Genomic DNA, 19,034 nt, shown 5'->3' with positions numbered 1-19,034 from the left:
TATCGCACCTGACCAGGGATTATCTCACCATATACACCTCGGGCCGGGGCATATTAACCCTTTATTCATTTACATCTCTCTCCAGATTGTTTGGTAATCGGCTGTTGCTGCAAGTCTTATTTTCAGATTTGTCTGATATTTCTTCTTCTCATTGCAGAACTTGCTCCTGATAATGTCAGAGTCAATTCTGTAAAGTAAGTACTACTGTTTTGCTTGCTGCTCAAATTGAGACAATGCAATCAATGCCTGCCAGCAAAGCCTTGTTTTGTAAACAATGGTCAGGGGATTGTGAAGAAACAAAATGTTCTCCAACACGAAGTATTGAACTCACCAGAATTTCTAAATAAATCACTCAGCCAAAAGTTTCATACATGTACAGTCCAATTTTGTTTAGTTTTGATTCTTTATTTATTTCTACTATGTATTTTACCAACTCAGATGAACTTTCATGCTACAGGGGCAAACTGGACGTTTTTGGGGGAAAGTGAAGGACACTTTTTAGGCCAAAACATTTATTTCAATTTTCAACATTATCTGCCAAAAAGCCTGAAATTAACTTTAACCTGGAATAGAAGAATAGTAATACATGTATGTCATATATACACAATTATCAACAGTTTTGAATTGCAATTATACTTTTGTATTGCAATCATACTTGTAAAATGTTCATCTAAATCATTTCTGCTAGCTCTACAAATGTTATCGGCTACATTTTTCTTCTTTTTCTTGCAGCCCTGGGGTAGTTATAACTGAACTTCAGAAAAGAGGGGCTGGTCTTGATGAAGAGGCCTATGCTAAGGTTTGTGTGCAATTTATTATATCTTCATTATTCAATAATGGTCAACAACATTGTGTACACAAGTAATTTCTGCATGTGTATTAGACAGCACCTTTTGTGCAGGGAAATCATGAAAAGGATATCTTGCTGAGGAGAATTGACACACAAATGGCAGAATATTAGAGTAATAACTTAGACACACCTCAATAATCCTTCTTGGTCTATCATTAATAAAAGTGTAGGTCCAATCTTCCAATTACCAGTGAATTACATAAGTTCTTGTAAAAACACTTCACATCTTGACATTTTGTTGTTACTACAGTTTCTTGAACGTACGAAGATGACACATGCTCTTGGCCGTCCCGGACAACCGGAGGAGGTGGCACGAACAATCGCGTTTCTAGCGTCTCCGAGCGCATCGTTCATCACCGGGGCAACACTACCTGTTGACGGAGGCAGACATGCCATGTGTCCACGCTAGCCTTGTTATGAGCACTTCTTCTTGCCAACAGGAGTTAGAGACTTGAAACTTTCCAGGGTAGAAGAGAGGATAACCTCTACTTGAAGGCAGTACCACTCACAAGTGGTGCATTGGAACAGGGACTGCTACCTGTAGAGTGTTTGGCTCTTTGGTTAACTGCAGAAAACTGCACAAAGAGCATTTGTAGTGTCATCTCCCCACTGCGCTGTTGGATCACATATTTTTCCATCCCTCACTCTTCTCCTAATCTGTATTTTAGTGATACAGTCCTAATGTATGTGCTGTATTTACCAAATGTACTGTATCTATTCCCATACCCCTTTATGGACTACATTTGATACCTCAAGAAGGTTACAAAAGAGACCTTCTTGGATACATGTTACAATATCAGAAGAGCTTGTAATTTGTAACATTCTGCTGCCTTTGAAGTACAAGATAGAACATTGGTGCAAGTAGAAGAAGCTTACCAATATTTACTATTACATTGTGTACATGTATGATAATAAAAATAAATGTGTAATGCCTCTTTGTATCAAAGATGTAATTTCTTTATGTGCCAAATTCTGTTTGATATCTCCTGTAGACACCATCACACTTACTGTGTGCTCAAGAATGACAGGAGTTTGGTCTTGATGGTAGATGTTATTGATATGCTTTCAGAGCAGTCCTCAGTGGTCTTTTATCACGTGAACATTAGATATGTGTGATAACTGAAAACTGTGTTTTTCTTAGTCTTTTTTAGCATAAATATAAAATGAAACATAGAATACAATTGTGGGCAATAGCAAAAAATACTGAATTTTAAGTTAGCACTTTAAAAGAAGCATGTTATTCTCTAAATATATAGTTTTCTATCTTCTTGCCACCATCTATTTTTATGCAGATGTTTGCTAGTGAATTGGTAGATGATAAGATGATAAAATATTTGTCAATAGAAAGATGAGCTCATTTCTTATTTCTCCCAGTCTTTGGGGGGGGGGGGGGGGTGCTACCGTTGACACTGCCTCTCCTTAGCTTTGTGGAGTGCTATATTCCAGCCATGTTCCTTTGAATCATGTAGGCTTTCTCAAAAAGTGTAACCTTGTCATTCTGTTATTATGAAATCAATCAATAATCAATGCCTTTAGTGAGTCAAACTTATAGCATTGAAAACATAGAACCTAGTTCCTTCCCTATCCTTGTCTTTGGCTTGAAATGCTGCTCACAACCAAGGAGACTTATCTGGACTTATCCCTCTAAACTGCTTGCTACTACTGCCTGAACTGTTCAATCTACCTCTAAGTGGCCAGTTAACTTCTCATCGTGTAAATGACAGGACCTAATCAGCGCGTAATGTACTATACTGCTTTTTGATATAGTTTCGTTAGCGGCTCCATCCGTGGTGCTGAAATGTAATCCCAGGCCTAAAACGTAACCCGAAGAGTGTGCTAACGTTACATTTCTCTCCGGCAAAGTTCTCAATCAATCATTCGCTTGCATCATGAGTTGATGCGTGACAGTTTGGGCAGTTCTGGCTGGTTTGTTTTTCTAGGTCTTCTGTTTCAATGTAAAATACCACTGATCGACTTTAAATCCCATACCCGGCAAGCTTCATGTCATTTTCACTATGTGTCTGATTTTGTCAACATCAGAGGCAAGGTAGCAAACACTGGGTGAATTGTCCGTGAGTTCGATTTCAGGTAATACTTTAATATAATGTAACGTTACATCAAATTTTATAATATGCATATATAGTGCGTAACACAATGTATAAAAGTATGATAGTTTCCCACTTAAAACAAGTTGACATACGACTAGATAGCAATGAAAGCCTTTGCGTCAACCAAACCCCAATACTATAGAATGCAGACGGTCATGTTAAAAGTGAACGGATTAAAATCGCAACTCCAGTTTGCATTGCGGACAAATAATCAACTAATAATTAGCTTCTTGGCCTTTGATGCACCGCCGACTATATCGCAAACATGAAGCATCAAACGGCGGATTTCTTTGTTGAGAAGTCAAAAAGATTACGGAAAATATGACCACGTGACGTTTGCCCCCATCGCCTGATTAACTACTCTCCAAGCAGAGATTGCGCTGCTGGGTTATTTTGGTTTCAAGTTGTCGAGCTATGTTTGCTGGGCAGAGAAAAGGGAACCCTGACGAAATAGAAAGCCCGACACAGGCGTCTATAAGAAGCTGAAGCCAAACCTCTTCTAGATAAAATACATTGATATTGTTGATAGTGCTGAATAGTTTTCTGACCGGATAATCTTTCTCCGAGTCGTCATGCCGAAGCATACGCGTACGCACTACGCCACACATCTTTATTACCTGTTATTGGGGCTATGTAAGGTCGCTTCCTTTAGCAGAAGCTGTGCAACCTTGACCGTTTTTAGAACCGTGACATTGCTCAAATATTGATCTTGGGTGTTACTGGGTGTGTAAAAATTCCCCATCAAATCTCACAGCTCGTTTAAACTTTCCCTGGTTGTTTTTGTGTCCGACACGTTCTGGATACTGTTTGCGTTCTTTAAGTATCACTTTGCATAATTCACTGGATCTATATACCGTGAAAACAAAGCATTGTTTTCAAATCAAACATGTGTTGCCTCCCTGGCCCTTCAAACCCTGCACTCTTTGCACCACGTGACTCTTGCAGTAATGCATCTTCTTCCTGGACACTGATTGGTGGTTTTGATTCAATATTGGCCAATCGAAATGCAGGAATTTCCGCGCCACGTATCCTGAGGGCCGTCGTGCGCACGCGCACGGTGGGCCCCCGAAAAGGCGGACTGGCGAGGTGAACCCAAAATCTTTTGTTGTCATTCGGTAAGTACTCACGTAGTATTTCGCTACTTCCCGTCTTCATAGCGTAACATTTTTTCGCCATAATGAGTGTATTGTTTCGCTCAGTCATCCGTGGTCGGGCATGTGTGACTGTCATGGTGTTTTTGTTGACACCAGACGAACCCGCGGGCCTCGACGATTGAGGAGCAGCAGAGCGTGCCCAAGTGGGTACTGTCTCTGACAAATCCCGAGAAATGTTACTCACTCGCGCCAAAAAACGCCCATTGAGCGACTCGCTGACCGAGATTGTGTATCTACAAGACCTTACAAGTATGTGTATTGTGTCAGGGGACACGCGATAGCACTCCAAATCATGTTCTACCTGAAGCACTTTCAAAAGACCCGAATAACGGGGGACGCGGTAGAGCCCTATCAGATTTCTGCGCGGGCCCTTTTTACTCCCTAGAGAGCCTGGCCAAAAACGGTCCATTCTCAGCCCGCCCAGGCAAGACCCGCTCCCCAAATCTCTGATCCCGCTCAATGGCATAGTTTTGGGGTCTCCCAGGTTACGTAGGCTTTGTTGATTTTTCCTACCATCTCTCAACCGTACGCTAGCTATCAGTGTTTTGTTATTATCCAGGTTATTTTGGTCTGCTTTCGATCGTTTTTCTCCTTGACGGGCGCGCGATCCGGCCGCGGAGATGTGTTGTTTTCCCAAACAACGAATTTCCAATGAGGACCAGGCGCGCCACGCCAACGCCTTCATTCCCGCTCGTTTTCTCCAAGAAAACGGAAGCAACAACCCGCGATTTCCCTTTGTTTACATTCCCCAAACCGCGTTTTATGCCTCCACCCGGTCGTAACGTTACCAGTGATGGCAACATTTGTAGCAAAATAGATCCGCTGTAACAAAAGATTCCCCCGGTTTTCCCGCGTCTTTAGCGTGGGCCCCAGAATCTTGTGCGTTTCCCGCCCAAATGGCGTGACAAATAAAGAAATAAACAGAGGCGGAGGTCGCGCCCGAGCCCGGCTTCTCTGTGTATAAGTTGAGCTTATGATCAACTTCAGGCCCCTTTTCTTCGGCTGATAACGACACTCTGCTTTACCCATGGAACAAAAGTGAACAAACGGACACCGTTTCTTTCCCCCACAGTGACAAAAGAATCGCCGGTATATAACTTGATCAAGTGGAGGCTAAGCAACGATTTGGCCTTGTTGCTAGTAGAGCTGCAGCAGTGACCCAAGATTGAACCACAGGAGTGTATCAAGGAGTGTGTGTGTGGTGGATGGTTTTGCCCCTGAGCCATTGCATTTGTCTGCCTTGTCTGTGCATTGAGATGTCCAAAGCAGCATAGTGCAATGGTGTCAGGGTCAGGACTGAAGTCTGCGAGTTCAAACGGCTCATCACCAACCAAGACGTTTCTGAAGACATTTGCAGATCCGAGGAAGAAAGCTTGCCTTTTATACACAAGTTTGCTTTTAGTTATACGCAGGATAGTTTTACCAGTCTATATGAGTATGAGGATGGTTGTTATGTTAAAAATATTTATGACGTGCCAGTAGTACTAAGTGTTGACTCAATCGTTGTTACTTGGAGACCTTTCCAAGCCAGGTAACTAGGCTATGTAGTTGACTGCTCAATCGCTAGAAGTCATAATTATACGTGGAAAAGAAATGACCGATTTTGTCATTTCTTGTGACTATGCACTAAATGGCTTATGTAGTGACTTATTATGTAAGTGTGTGATAACCAATTTTGTTGTTTGAAATGCTTTGAGAGTAAAAGATAAAACATACTGCAGAGGAATTTTTATTGAAATTTCAAAGAATGAAATGGCAAACACTTGAAGTAAGACTTGTGATATTAGATGTGACGTTCAGCAGTAAATTTACATATTATACATTTCGATTTACAAACATGTGATTTAGTTCTGTTAATTTGTGAGTGAGAGTGCTGTTAATTAAGATCAGGAATGGTGCTCATAGTGTAGTCTGCAATGTAACTTGAAAACATGCAGCCTTTGCATACTCAGTTGTGTGTCGTAATTTCCTTTGAATGTCAGTTGACCGAGTGCCCAAACATTGACAGTTCCCAATTGCAACATGTTGATCAAACAATTTTGATAAACTGACGGTGACATGAAGCTTCTCTTAGAAGGAACACCCCATGTACAAATCCCCTGTCAGGGTCATCTACCTTTCTGTCCAACTGTATTGACTGAGGGCTTACCCACAGATGTGTGTGCAGCAGGTAGTGTGTCGCTTGGGCAAACAGGGTGAAGCCTGGGTACCCTGCAAAACAGGTGACCCGCCATATCCCAACAACTCTCAAAGCATTACTCTATACTTTGTCTCGCATCTGTTGCAACAGGGAAACGTAAAAATGTTATACTTCTGTATCCGCCAGTTGGTTTATAATTACCGATGTTCATTGTGTAACAGTTCTAGGCCCCAAATTTGGCCACAGTACCACCATGTTGACGCAAGTCTTTTCCAGGGTTTGCACCCTTCAACTTAGTTCAAGTTGCCATTTTGGATACAAGTCAAACCATTCTTGTTTTGGGAACAGGTCAGTTGAAGCAGGACTTGCTACATTGTGCAACGTTGCAGGAAGCTACTTTGTTGCCTAAAGTATTTTCAAAATTCATGGAAAAGTGCAAGAAATTTAGTTTTAAACCAGGCCTTATTTTTACTTTCTCTTTCAAATGATTTTAGCTGCTGTGTGCCAGTATATATATGTTCCCTGAATAACACCAGGGTTTATGGGAGGTTCATTAGTATTCAACAGAAAGTACTTTGTATCCTTAAAAGGGCTTTCCCAGTTATACCTGATAAAATCTTGGCGTCTTTCCAATCATGGATTTATTTGACAACTGGAGTCACTTTTTTCCAATTTGCCATGTTTACACGTGCCACTTGTTTTAGCAGCCAGCAAAAGGCATCCTTTGTTCTCTCTTGCTCTGTGTCAAAGGCATGATATGAAAAGACTTGTGCACGCTGTCAATTATTACAGAAAGCCCAAGGCTAAGTTGGAAATGCGGTTCTTACAAGGTCAGGTTTGTGCTGAGCTAGAAAGAAAACCCCTCATCTATCAGATTTAAGTAACAGGAAATAAACAGGGAGGTTTTAAGATAACGGTTGACCACATTGCCTTGCCTTCCTGAAAAGTAAATCAGGTTATACAGTAACCTGCTAGGGCTAAGGCTGGATTACCTTGACCAGGAAAGGGAGACATTTAACGACATTTGGCTCCTTTCTTGTGTTACAAAAGTCTGTTCCAGTTGTTTTAAAAATAGCTGCAAGCTAAATAAAAGCCAGCGTATGGACGGACTGGAAAACTACTTACCTTTTTGCTAAGCTTGCTATATATACATACATGTTTGTATATATTTAGCCGTGGGCAAGTGTTAGAGTGAAGGTGCTACATGCCATGTTTTTGTGTTGAAAAGGAAAAAAGCAAACTAAAACCAACAAAATTTGGCCGGGACTTCAGTTTACTTTTTTGAAAACAATGCAAGACAGCTGATATTACTATTACTAGTGATAGCTGTCAACAGTTAATTACAGCATGCTAACCCATTGAGCCTTCATTCTCCTCAACTTAATTGCCACATCACCTATATTGACAATCCCTGAAGCATTTGTTCCTATTGATTTCTTGTGTGCTTGAAGAAGATGCTGACAGAATTGCTGGGTAAGAAGTATTAGCGATGGACAATCATTGGACATGCTGAGATGCATATATTTGTACCCCAGAGGTTGACCATTTTGTTGTGCAACATGTCGAGCTCTTGACCATATTGCATGGGGCCTGACCCATGTTCACCATTGTTCATCATCAAGAAGAAAAAAAGAATGTGATATGTTGTATTCTTTTTGTGACTATTTGTCAAACAACACACTGTGCCATGTTGTGCCAATATACTGATCCCATAGGCCCACCTCCCTCCCTCAAAACGTCACCCATGGAAAGCTGAATGCAAATGTTGACATGCAAAAATTTATAGTGGACCTGCCAATTTTTGATGGATTGGTCTATTGCAATATCATTAGGGGTGTTCCAGTAAGCTGGCATTTTTATAATATGTTTTTCATCATAGCAAACTTGTAAAATACAAGGTATGCTAACAACTCTATTACCTTGAGTGATTTTGCATGATTCACCCATCAGTTGAATAGTGAAAAGACATGAGAATATCATCAATTAAGATGTGATGACTAAGAGTACTAAGACTTTGTATACATTGATGTTGAGGTGTCTTCTATTATTAGAAAGATGCGTCATGACTGCTTCCTTTTTTGGATTGCTCGCTTCCTTTATTTAGATTTGTTTGGCCACACTGATTCGATTAGTTGTACAGGGGTTGCTAAATTGTTGTGGGAATGAGTCGCAACTTTATTTGTAAAGGCCATCATCATCATTGGCCTTGGTCCGTCTGACAATCACCTGAACTCGTACAAACCCATCACTTAACAAGGATTGCTCAGACACTCGTATACTCTCTGAACAGCTCAAGATTGGAATCTACTACCATACACTGTGACCACAATATCAGAACCTGCCAATGTCAGGCAGAAGGTCACTGAACACCTGAGGAGTCAGCAATAATTGTACAGCACTAGGGTATTTTATCCCAACAAGAGTGTTGGCTGTTGCTCAGTATTTCTCTAGATCCAGAAGTCTGACTGAGAAGAGACAATGGGTTTCGATCATGGTTGGCATCATCTTGTTAAGTTCAAAAACATTGTACTATATGCGATTAGCTTTCCCTTTGTTAGGCCACACCAATTTAATTTCTTGGTTCACGGATTTTTTCATAAAAAATATGGAGCGAGAGGGCGAAATAAAAATAAAAATAAAAATTGTAAAATGGTTGGGGTAAAGGTAACGACTAATCCAAAACATAAAGATAAAAAGTTTTCAGCTTGAAAAAAGTACAAAAACACTATTATTGTACAGTAACAGCACCTGCACCCACACTTTAAGGAGCTTATAATATAAAGGCCAATTTGCTACACCAGAAAGTTGGTGAATGGCTTCATTAATGGTGAAAATTTGCTGAGTGGTAATTTTTATTTTTTATTTTTTTTCCAAAAAATAGGAGCGAGCGAATCCGTGAACCAAGAAATTAAATTGGTGTGGCCTTATGAATAAATACCTAACATCTGTAGAAACAAGATATGCATCAAGTATGCTGTGTGTAGAACTGTGTCTGTAAACACACTGTGCCTAATCATAATGGTCAATTGGTGTGTGAAGTGCTAGGATATGGAAGGTTTTTGTTAAATATTATGAATGCTTCTGAATTAGAAAATGTACAATGGTATCACAGGGTACAAGACAGATTATGGTGTAAAAATTATGTGGAGAAAAGACATCTTGTTAAAATTTTTTGAAAAGAGATTTTTTTTTTAGCAATTCAGCCAATGAAGAGAAATGCCACAGTTTAATTTAATAGGCTATCTCTATGTTTTAGTCAGGGAACCTAAATGTGAACTGCCTGCACTATTCTTACTTACTGCACCACAAAGAACTTGCCACCAGCCATTCAATTGTGGATCCAGGCTAAGTACCCATCACGCACTTTAAAATCTGTATTGCTTCTCGAACTGCATTACCTACTCCAATTTTGAGTGGAGTATGTGATTTGATAATTGCCGGGTCATAACGTCGCAAGGCCGCAAGATGAGATCTAATGTACTGCACAGTACCCTTGTCATACAGCTTGTTATGCAACGGTCATATAATCCCGTTAGATACGCTTGCCCTGTCAAACAATACCACCTGAAACATGCCCAGCAGAAGGTAGTGTCATAGCCCGAGCCATGGCCATAAGGAGAACAATAGATGGCGTAGACCCAAAAAGAGAGGATAGGTTATTGAAGGCAGAGAGCACTGCCCATTCAGCCACCTTGTCCACGGTTGCATTGTGTTGGTCTTTGTAGCGTGTGAACAAAGCAGCACTGTGCAACTGTGTAGATGGATGGCCCATGCTGCAGTTACCAGGTGCCCACAGATGTGGGCAGCAGTGCTCCCCTTACTGAGGTTATAGTTTAAAAATGGAAGTCAGACGTAAACATGAACGAGACATTTTATTTCAATAACAAGAAAAATAAACTGCCCCAGTGATGAATGTTTTGTTAGGAAATCAGTGCTGTCAAATACTGTATAACAAATCTGTATGACGCTAAATTTGCTGTAAGGAAGAAAAAAATAGAATGTTACCGTTACATTGTTCTTCCCAACTTCCAAATTTTAAGAAAATGTTTTGTTACACATTGATAGCCAGGAGAACACTTGTGAATAGTACAGATTTTCTGTCAGTAATGCTCTCAACCGACCGCAAATGCAAATCAACTGACCGCAAATACAAATCAAACACAAAACAATACATACACCTCCTTTCCCCCTCGCCGCAAAGTTAAGCCCCCTATATTTACTTCTGATCCTCGAATTTCTCAGTACTTTGCGTGGCAGCTACAAAGGGATGTGATCAGGGACGGTTTACACCCAGTTTTATCTCTGCACACTTGTCACATTGATTACACAGCTCAGGTACATGGTACATTAGTAATAGAACGTAGTAGAGCCAATATCTCCAGATTCTGTACAATGTTTTCTCCAGATTAGATTAACTTTCATGAGAACAGCCGTACGTCAGTTGTTGAGTCCTGACATTTAACCATCAAACAACAAGTTGGTAATAGAAATGATTCCATAAACATTAACAGATAAGGATAGCAGTTGAACCCCTTACTCTATTAGTACATTGACACATTGCCATACCTGCCATTTTGTTTGAGCTATACTTCAATAGTGTATCGTGGAACTTGAAGCAATTGAGGTTGATAAATTAAGTTTTAGTTTAACCACCTACCTCAACAGTCACCATATCATTGCACAACACCATAGAGTTTACCTGCATATAGCTATGGGGATGTCTTTCAAAGAATTATATTTGTCATCATCTCCCCACAAGGCCAGAATCACTATCTAGAAAAAAGATATTGGGCGGTAAAACGAGAGAGTTCAGCTCTTCGTAGATCTGCCAGTGAAACACTCAACAGTTAATAATAGCCAAATGCCTCATGAAAGTGTTTGTTCTTATTGTAGAGTTCTCTATATTGTGTCATATTATAGTGACCTCTGACCATTTCTACCCACTGTATCTGAACTATGGCAATGTTACAACTCCTGATTGCATTTGTATGAGATTGTTTCTGTGGAAAGGTTTTGTAGTTAGAGTGTAAAATGTTTGTGAACGGTTGTATGTGCATGTTTTTATCTGTGTGCTGCCAAAAGAGCTGTTTGCTTGTTAATTGTACCATCTGCTAATGATTTAAAAGGGTTACCATAGGGATGTGTACAAACACATGTAAACACATTTGGCCCTGCCGTTAACAAACACTGGAACACTTCGCATTTGCTTTGTGTCTTTATTGCATCTGTGTTAGGGAGGTATTTTCTAGTCATTAAGCTGATGTATTGTTTTGGCTTCTTTGTGCGTATTGTAGGTGTAAGTTGTATAATATTTGATGCCAGTGAGGTGACCAGTAAAACGCAAACAGACCAGTTAAAAGATGGTACGAAGACAAAACATGGAGGTACCGTAAAAGAGGAAATGTTCGAGGTGATATAATATCACACATTTCCGCAGTGACTTTGAAACTGCGATGCAAGTTTTACTGTAAAAGAGGACATGTTTGTGGTGGTTTTACGTTTGTGTTGAAGAGGTCAAGGCGTGATTCCTGAAAAATGCCAACACAAACAACCGGAACATTTCCCATTTTGCACTAAATCTTTTACACAGATCAGTAAACCAAAGGAATTTGGCCAAATGGCTCAAGAAGCTGCCTGTATTTTATAGACTACTACACTACTGCAAACAATGTAAGGGTGGATACAGATTTGCTGGACCTGGTCTGAACTTGATATAAATAGGTACGAAACTTAGCCTAAAATAATTTTCTATTCCATCGCTGGACACTCACATTCTAATTGTAATGAAAGATTGATGTACATGTATAATGAGTAAACTGATTTTTTGAAAACAAATGGAAACTTGATATTCTTATTGTAATGTAGCAGTTAAGCACCAATTTTAAATAAGTATTATTATAATAGTAGATTTTAACGAATTGTAAATGTTATATTTTAGAGCCGTAAATTTGTCTTAGTTGTCTGTTAGTTCAGTCCGAGTTATATTAATCAATTTGTCGAATAGTGCAATTCAGTTAACTACATTCTAGTTGACTGCATGGGGAACGGGTTTTCTGCGCGTTAAAAATCTGCGCGCGCGTTAAAAATCTGCGCGTTAAAAAATTAAGTTGTGCATTGAGAAATTCTTAGGCTGAAAATTGTGACCCCATTATATGATTTTACATCTGTTACCTGAATTTTTGGTTTGAAAAGCTCCTAATTTTTAGGTCCCTTGGGAATAGGCTAATTTGCATATCCAAAAGATTTCAAAATCACTTGAATTAGACACAAATACATGGAAAAATTACTAGCGTGAGGCTTTATATCATAAGATATAACTGCTTGAGGCTTTTTTCCATTCTACAAGCTTCATTTCATCTTTTCTCAAGCAGATTGTTTCACATGCAAATATCAACCTTTGTTGCGCGTTAAAACTTAATGTTTAAAAATCACTTTAAAACTCCTGGAAAGGGATATTTGTACTCTAGAATGCAACAATATGATACTTAATTTCATTTTGTGTTATCTTCTTGAAGCTTTTAAGTTTAAAACTGCAAAAAAGTTTTCAAATCCCCAGGGAATCAGCTAATTTGCATATTTTAACGCGCAAGTTTTTAACGCGCAAGTTTTAATGCGCAAATTTTAACGCGCACAAAACCCCAACCCACTGCATGACTGTCATTTTGTATGTTGGAGTCAATAAAAAGCAAATCATCATAATAGTTTTGAATATAACACTTAACATTTCAACAAGACAGGATCAGGTTCAGAAACTAAACCTGAACCTTTGGACATTAACCTAGACTTGGACCAGAAGCCGAACTGGTATCCGTCCGTTTACGTCATAGCTTAAAAGATGCCTGTATTTTGTATCAGGAAATGGAACATGAAAATGTGATGGATGGGTTCTTGCCCTGAAATATGCAAATGTTCTTAGTGCTATGCAAATAAGGAGAGCAATCGGCATTAGCATTACAGTTCAGAAAGTCAGATCCTTGAACAATGATTTCAAAGCAGATTTGATAAACTATAGTGTTATTATGTTGTATATCTAGATAAATCTTATCTACGTAAAAGAAGTATAGATTTTGTTTTATTCACATTCATTTATTAGACAAGAAGCACTTGCTTATGAACAAAATAACATGACAGAAATAACGGGACTAAAGATTACAACAGTAACATATCACTCAGGTTGACATTAAAATACATCAAAGTATTACAAAAAAGTGACAGTAAGAACAACGGAGGTTATAAGTTACATATTAGTCTCATTAACAACAATAATAGAAATCAAGATTACAACATTTACACAAAGCTGGCTGACCAATTATGTAACCTGATAGGAATATCAGTGCCAAAATAGTAGGTGCACAATTCCAAACCCTAAATGTCTGCTTGGACTTTAAAAGTACAATCATGGCAGGCAACGTTTTACAACCAAATGTTGTGATACAAGTTGTCCCACCCCCCATAAAATATAAATCATTTTTCTGCATGATATTTAATTTGGTGTTCTTTTCATCTATTCCCAAATCACACCTGTCTTCAGGCAAGGTAAAAAGTTCATTTGCATCTGTCCCAGATAGTGGCCTACCCCCACCAGCTCTGATGGTCCCAGGGGATTGGTTCTGCACACTGAAAATCTGATGATCCCCAAGACTGGGACAGAAGGATTTGCATTACTCTGTACACAGTAACGGATTCTGATACCTAAATGTTTCCAGCTATCTTATAAGTAATATAGAATTTGCCATTTGTAATAGTTGTCAGAATTAGTAGGTTGCCTTTCGATGGTAATAAGAATGATAAGGATAAAGGTTGAAAATATAAAATTTCTATTTGAAGAAATGTTACAGCCTTTGTTGATACACATTAATCTATGCCAGTCTGTTTCAATATCAGTAGATACATAGAACACACATGTATTTTATGTCATGGTACTGTATTTTGATTCCTCAGTTTTAATAATAGGTTAGACTTATATGTGGATATAAGGGATGAGAATAGGTTGTGGTTTCATAGCTGTACTTGTTTTGTCTTGAATTAAAAGATTACATCAATACAACTGTTTGTGTCCATTGCCTTTGGTCTTTGTTTGATATTTGTATGCTGGCCTTGAGAAACACGGGCACAGGTAAACATACGGTCATACCACTTTTGATTCTTGAAGATTGTTGAATATTTATGCTATCAATGAAAGTAGCTCACCACCCTTACAGTTTCATAGTCATGCATGAAGACATTTTGTATAGCATTAGTTGCTGCTCCTTGGGCTAGAGAGGATTCATTCTTCATGTTTGCTAACTAAGGTGGCAAGCTATGATAAGGGAAACAATCTCATTGGCAAGCATGTCCACTTCCCTTTGCTCTAAGATTGGGTTGAAAGAACTGCCTTATAATCTTTTATCCGGCCCCTTTTAACTTCTGCATTAGGAGGTGCAACTGACATCAATATTTTCACATATGATGTTTGAGAACTAAAACCATGAATTGATATTACACATTGGCAACTCTTGCTTTGTTCAAAGAACTGATGATAGTGTGAATTGATGGTTGATACCACGGTTTTACCACCCCACCAATATTATGGAGAAAACCTAGCAAACTACATCTGGTAGCAATGCAGGTACAATGTAGGTCAAACCATGTTAGCACCAAACAACCTAGCACTACATTTAGAAATCTCTAGAAGTTATACTGTTTCTAGGGACAGACCTGGGATGGTAATAGACTAAACAACACACCAAAGGTATTTGCATAAGGTTGATGACATGCTTTTGTCCCAAGTAGTTACATGAGCGCATATACGCTCCTTTAGTTGTCCAAGAAAAAAAGGAAAATTATGCTGTCAGTGTCCCAAATTAGAAGATTAGTCAGGAAAAGTACAATGACAAAAGTAGAAATGTACCATTGATTTGAAAAGAAGGGGTCTGAAACCCCTTCTCGAAAACTTGTCTTGGTTTCTCTGTCATGCTCTCACCAAGCCTGGTTCTCATTAGCATGGTCTGTCCATTAGAAAGAAAGACTTCCTTGTAAGAAGGGCAGATTTTATTTCATGCAGCTTGAAGTCAGCATGCTGTTTCTGAAAGGTTTGGTGCAGTGAAAGGGCTCCCTAGTGCTGGTAAATCCCCTGTGCCCTTGACCCTGAAACGGGTCAGCAGGGCTAGGACTCCTTATGCAATACCAACAGCACCAAATTACTGTGGTATGTTGGGTTAGGCAGAGGTGGGGTATGCAGAATATCCCCAGGCAGAGGAAATGACTCAACGGGTCTGAACTTCCTGTATCACAACTACAAGAGCCTTCAAAGCAATTGTAATTGCGAAGAGAGGAGAGAAGAGACTTTGGAGCTATATTATGGCTGGATACCAGGCTACAAGCTACCTGGTCCAAAAAAGAAAGGGCCAGCTTAAGTGTATTATGAGCCAAAAAGACGAAAAAAGCCCCGGAGACTGTGAGAAAGCTTGCTATGCAAGCTATACAAAAGCTAGCTTCAGAGATTTGTAGTAAAGGATATTCTAGCCTGGATACCAGACCCTAGACGATAGATATTTTTGAGATCGGGCTGGGGTCTAGTGTCCAGGCTAAGTAAGGATATCCAGACCGAGTGACAGTTTTCTCATTCTCTACCAGCTAACCAAAGGTAGAGAATATGGTTCCTGGTGCACATTACATGCCTTAGGCCCTTTTTCCACAAGAAGTCATCGATAAGGGACCAAAATTGGATTTTTTTACAGGTGTATGATTGGAATCATATGCACAGTGTAAACATATACTTCAAAGACAAGAAACAAAGAAAAGGGAAGAAAGGAATTATTCTTTATCATAGAAATTTGTTGCGTGGTTAGTGGTCACATCCTCTAGTAGATAGGGGCTGTTAAGAACAGATTTAGTTGAGTGAGTATAGCAATTTCTTTGTTGACAACTAGGTGGAATGTACCTGAACAGATGAAACTATTCATGTTGGTTTAGTGAAACATTCAGCCCGAGGCTATCCCAGCTTCACCTGAATACCTGCCCCGTCCTGAAGTAAAAACCTGAAGTATGCTGCTGGATTACTCTCCATGGTAAACCCAACCTCAGCTCAAATGACCTTGACTTTCCAACCAGCATGTACACACTTTGACCATACCAGATCAGAATTCCATCTTTTAGGTAGCGCTGGGTTTCCATCCATAGCAAATTTTCACAACCTTGCCAAATATTATGTACAAATTTTCACAACCTTGCCAAATATTATGTACAAGTTGTCATATGAAAGCAAACCCATGGGTCAATAAGAGTCTGGCTTTGTCCATTAAGAAATGGTCTACTCTAACTTAGCCTGATTAAACAGACTAGGTCTCATCCATCATACAGAACCAGAAGTGGTTAGCCCTAAACCATTGCACAAAAACATCAATTATCTGACAAAATCTAAATCACAGTGTGTACAGTGCTGTTCTATTGGTGACAAAGAGAAATGAGACTTGAAAGTGAAACTTGAGACAAATGGGATGTATAACCTTCCTAGAAACCTTCCTGTGTAACCTTCCTAGAAAGCAACCTTGAACTGTTGTCGAACTCTTTACTGGTAAGTATGTTACACCTGTCAACTTTCTACCTATGACACAAAATCCTTTTTTCTTCCACGTATTCGAAAATTTGCAGAAAAGGTTCTGCATGCATTTATAGGACTTCTTCATACATCATAGAATGTATGCGTTGAAAACAGGCTACTTTCTCACTATTCGAAAACATTTCAGTTTCATACAGACCTTTTCATTTTCTGCTTTGTTTTTGTGATTCACCAAAATGTGGTCTCTGTAGTTATTATTTTCCAAAAACTAAGCAGTTTTCTTACAGCTACTGGGTTTGAGACCAGCTGTTTAGATCTATTGCTGAGTATAGTTGGTGGGAAAAATATATGAGTTTCAAGGGAAGCTGCTTTTACCATCAATGAGTCATACCCCCTGTATGGAGACTTACTGTTGTATCCCACAGTTTAGCCTCCCATGAAAAACAAAGCAGCCAATGTGTACAGCTAGCCTGTATGCAGTATCATTTCCCCAACAGCTGTGTCTTGATCTAATTTTCCCTTTCATGCTAAAGAAAGGTCAGATGAACCCAGAGATAACACGACCTTTACGCCTGCCCTAACCTTGACCCAAGAACATCGATATTGCTATCTGTCATATCTTTGACATGTTGTATTGAATATATTTATGAAATTGCAAAGATGAAAAAAAAGCTTATGACATACTGAAGTTGCAGAAACAACACTTACACAAAACCAGTTATTTTAGATTTAATCATGAAGTCCTTGGTTGAAGTAAAATTAGACTAAATGGTGATAATAAACGTTACACAAAGTATCAAGCTTAAGGGGACTTTTGTCACTGTCTTATTATTCAATGTCCACAAAAAAATGTAGCCCATGAACAATGAAATGTGCCAACATCATACTTATCTCCAACAACAGGCAAGACCTTATTTTGATATGCTAATGACGTGAGTGGTCCCATCTGGACAATAAGGCCCCGTTCATGATGCAAAAATTAATGCGGATGCATCCGCATGTGCGTCCATCCGATCATGATCCGCATGCAAACGGTTTACATTTTGTGTCCACGATGCCAACGGGCAATCCGTTTCAGATCCGCGTCAGGGAATTAGAACATTACGCAACAACAGAACATTGCGAAAAAGATGGCGGATCCCCAGCTGTTGTTGTTAGTGTTTTTCCTGAAAATGCTGTGTGCCCGCGGAAGGGAACGTACGAGGCGGCAGCGACGAAAGGTTTTGTGCCTTGGCCTGACTGCAGTGAGATGCGGCCATGGTGACCGCTAAAATTTCAGTTTCCCGCGTCACGGCGCAAACTTTGACCCCACGTTACCCGGATGTAATGCGGATTCACGCCGCATTTGCGTTCATGATGACAGTTCACAAATGCGGATTTAAAAAATCCGTTTCAAATCCACCTCCCGAGGTGGTCCCGAAAAATCCGCATCAAATCCGTTTCGGAGCATTCATGATGAGAAATTTATCCGCATCGGCCAAAAATGCGGATGCATCCGCATTAATTTTTGCATCATGAACGGGGCCTAATACATGCATGTCTGGATACCTATGCTACTTAGTTTTAACAATGCCTATAATCTGGTAATCTGGTATCTGGTTAGACACGGAACCAAGAGTGAACTCAGTAACTCTAATTTTCATAAAGCTAAAAGATGATCTTACATTTTCCAAATACTGTAGGATGTCTATTTACCGCTGTCGTCAAGACAATGTATGTCAGCTTTGTGTGTGTGTTTGTGTGACCATGATAACGTAACTGTCGTAAGAATGCCTGTGTGGATTGTCTTGATACTGGTACTTGGTCTCATGGTAGGTCTTAATGAGACTTGAATCGATTAGATTTTGGCCCCCTATCTGCTTTTTATAGGATTGTAGGGGAAGTTTCAGTTTTGATGAATTAAACTTCCTGTAGGCCAGCTGTGGGATTTGCTATGTTATATGGGTGTTTAGTACTGTAAATGCATTGAAGTTTGCGGTGCTTTAATTTCGCGGTAGCGGGAAAAATGACTGTTTGCGGTGGATTTAAGTTCCCGGCAGCGCCATGCACTGCCATTGGAAAATGTTCTAGGTGGTTTTAAGTTTGCACTGAAACGGCCACTGCGAAAACCCGCGAACATTAAAACACCGCGAAAGTTTCTGCATTTACAGTACCTCTTGTACAAAGATGGATGAAAGGAAGCATAGATGCAAACCTTCCTCATTTGCTACCTTTGACCTAGTTACTGCAGGGGACATCCCCG

The 19,034-nt window shown here is 39.6% G+C and overlaps 2 protein-coding genes across 4 annotated transcripts in view; both read left to right on the top strand.

Annotated features, from left to right (window-relative positions):
- The window catches only part of LOC118423111 (3-oxoacyl-[acyl-carrier-protein] reductase FabG-like), an 8,132-nt gene extending 5,952 nt beyond the window's left edge, over window positions 1-2,180 (top strand). For 2 of the 3 annotated variants that reach the window (XM_035831106.1, XM_035831108.1), the window contains exons 8-10: window positions 158-194; window positions 733-799; window positions 1,101-1,308. In XM_035831106.1, coding sequence (XP_035686999.1) covers window positions 158-194; window positions 733-799; window positions 1,101-1,259 — 263 coding nt within the window. In that variant the 3' untranslated portion in view covers window positions 1,260-1,308. Of the gene's footprint in view, window positions 1-157; window positions 195-732; window positions 800-1,100 lie in introns of all 3 variants that reach the window. The other variant, XM_035831105.1, reaches the window with a different exon arrangement.
- A 1,739-nt stretch (window positions 2,181-3,919) lies between these two features.
- LOC118423102 overlaps window positions 3,920-19,034 on the top strand; it is a 27,502-nt gene continuing 12,387 nt past the window's right edge. Inside the window, exon 1 of the mRNA XM_035831091.1 lies at window positions 3,920-4,073. The gene's annotated coding sequence lies outside the window, so the exon portion shown is untranslated. The remainder of the gene's footprint in view (window positions 4,074-19,034) is intronic.

Source organism: Branchiostoma floridae, chromosome 9 (genome assembly GCF_000003815.2).
Source record: "Branchiostoma floridae strain S238N-H82 chromosome 9, Bfl_VNyyK, whole genome shotgun sequence".
In the NCBI taxonomy this organism is placed as follows: domain Eukaryota; kingdom Metazoa; phylum Chordata; class Leptocardii; order Amphioxiformes; family Branchiostomatidae; genus Branchiostoma; species Branchiostoma floridae.
The sequence above is the reverse complement of the archived record's forward strand: the minus strand, read 5'-3'. Positions and strand labels throughout refer to the sequence as shown.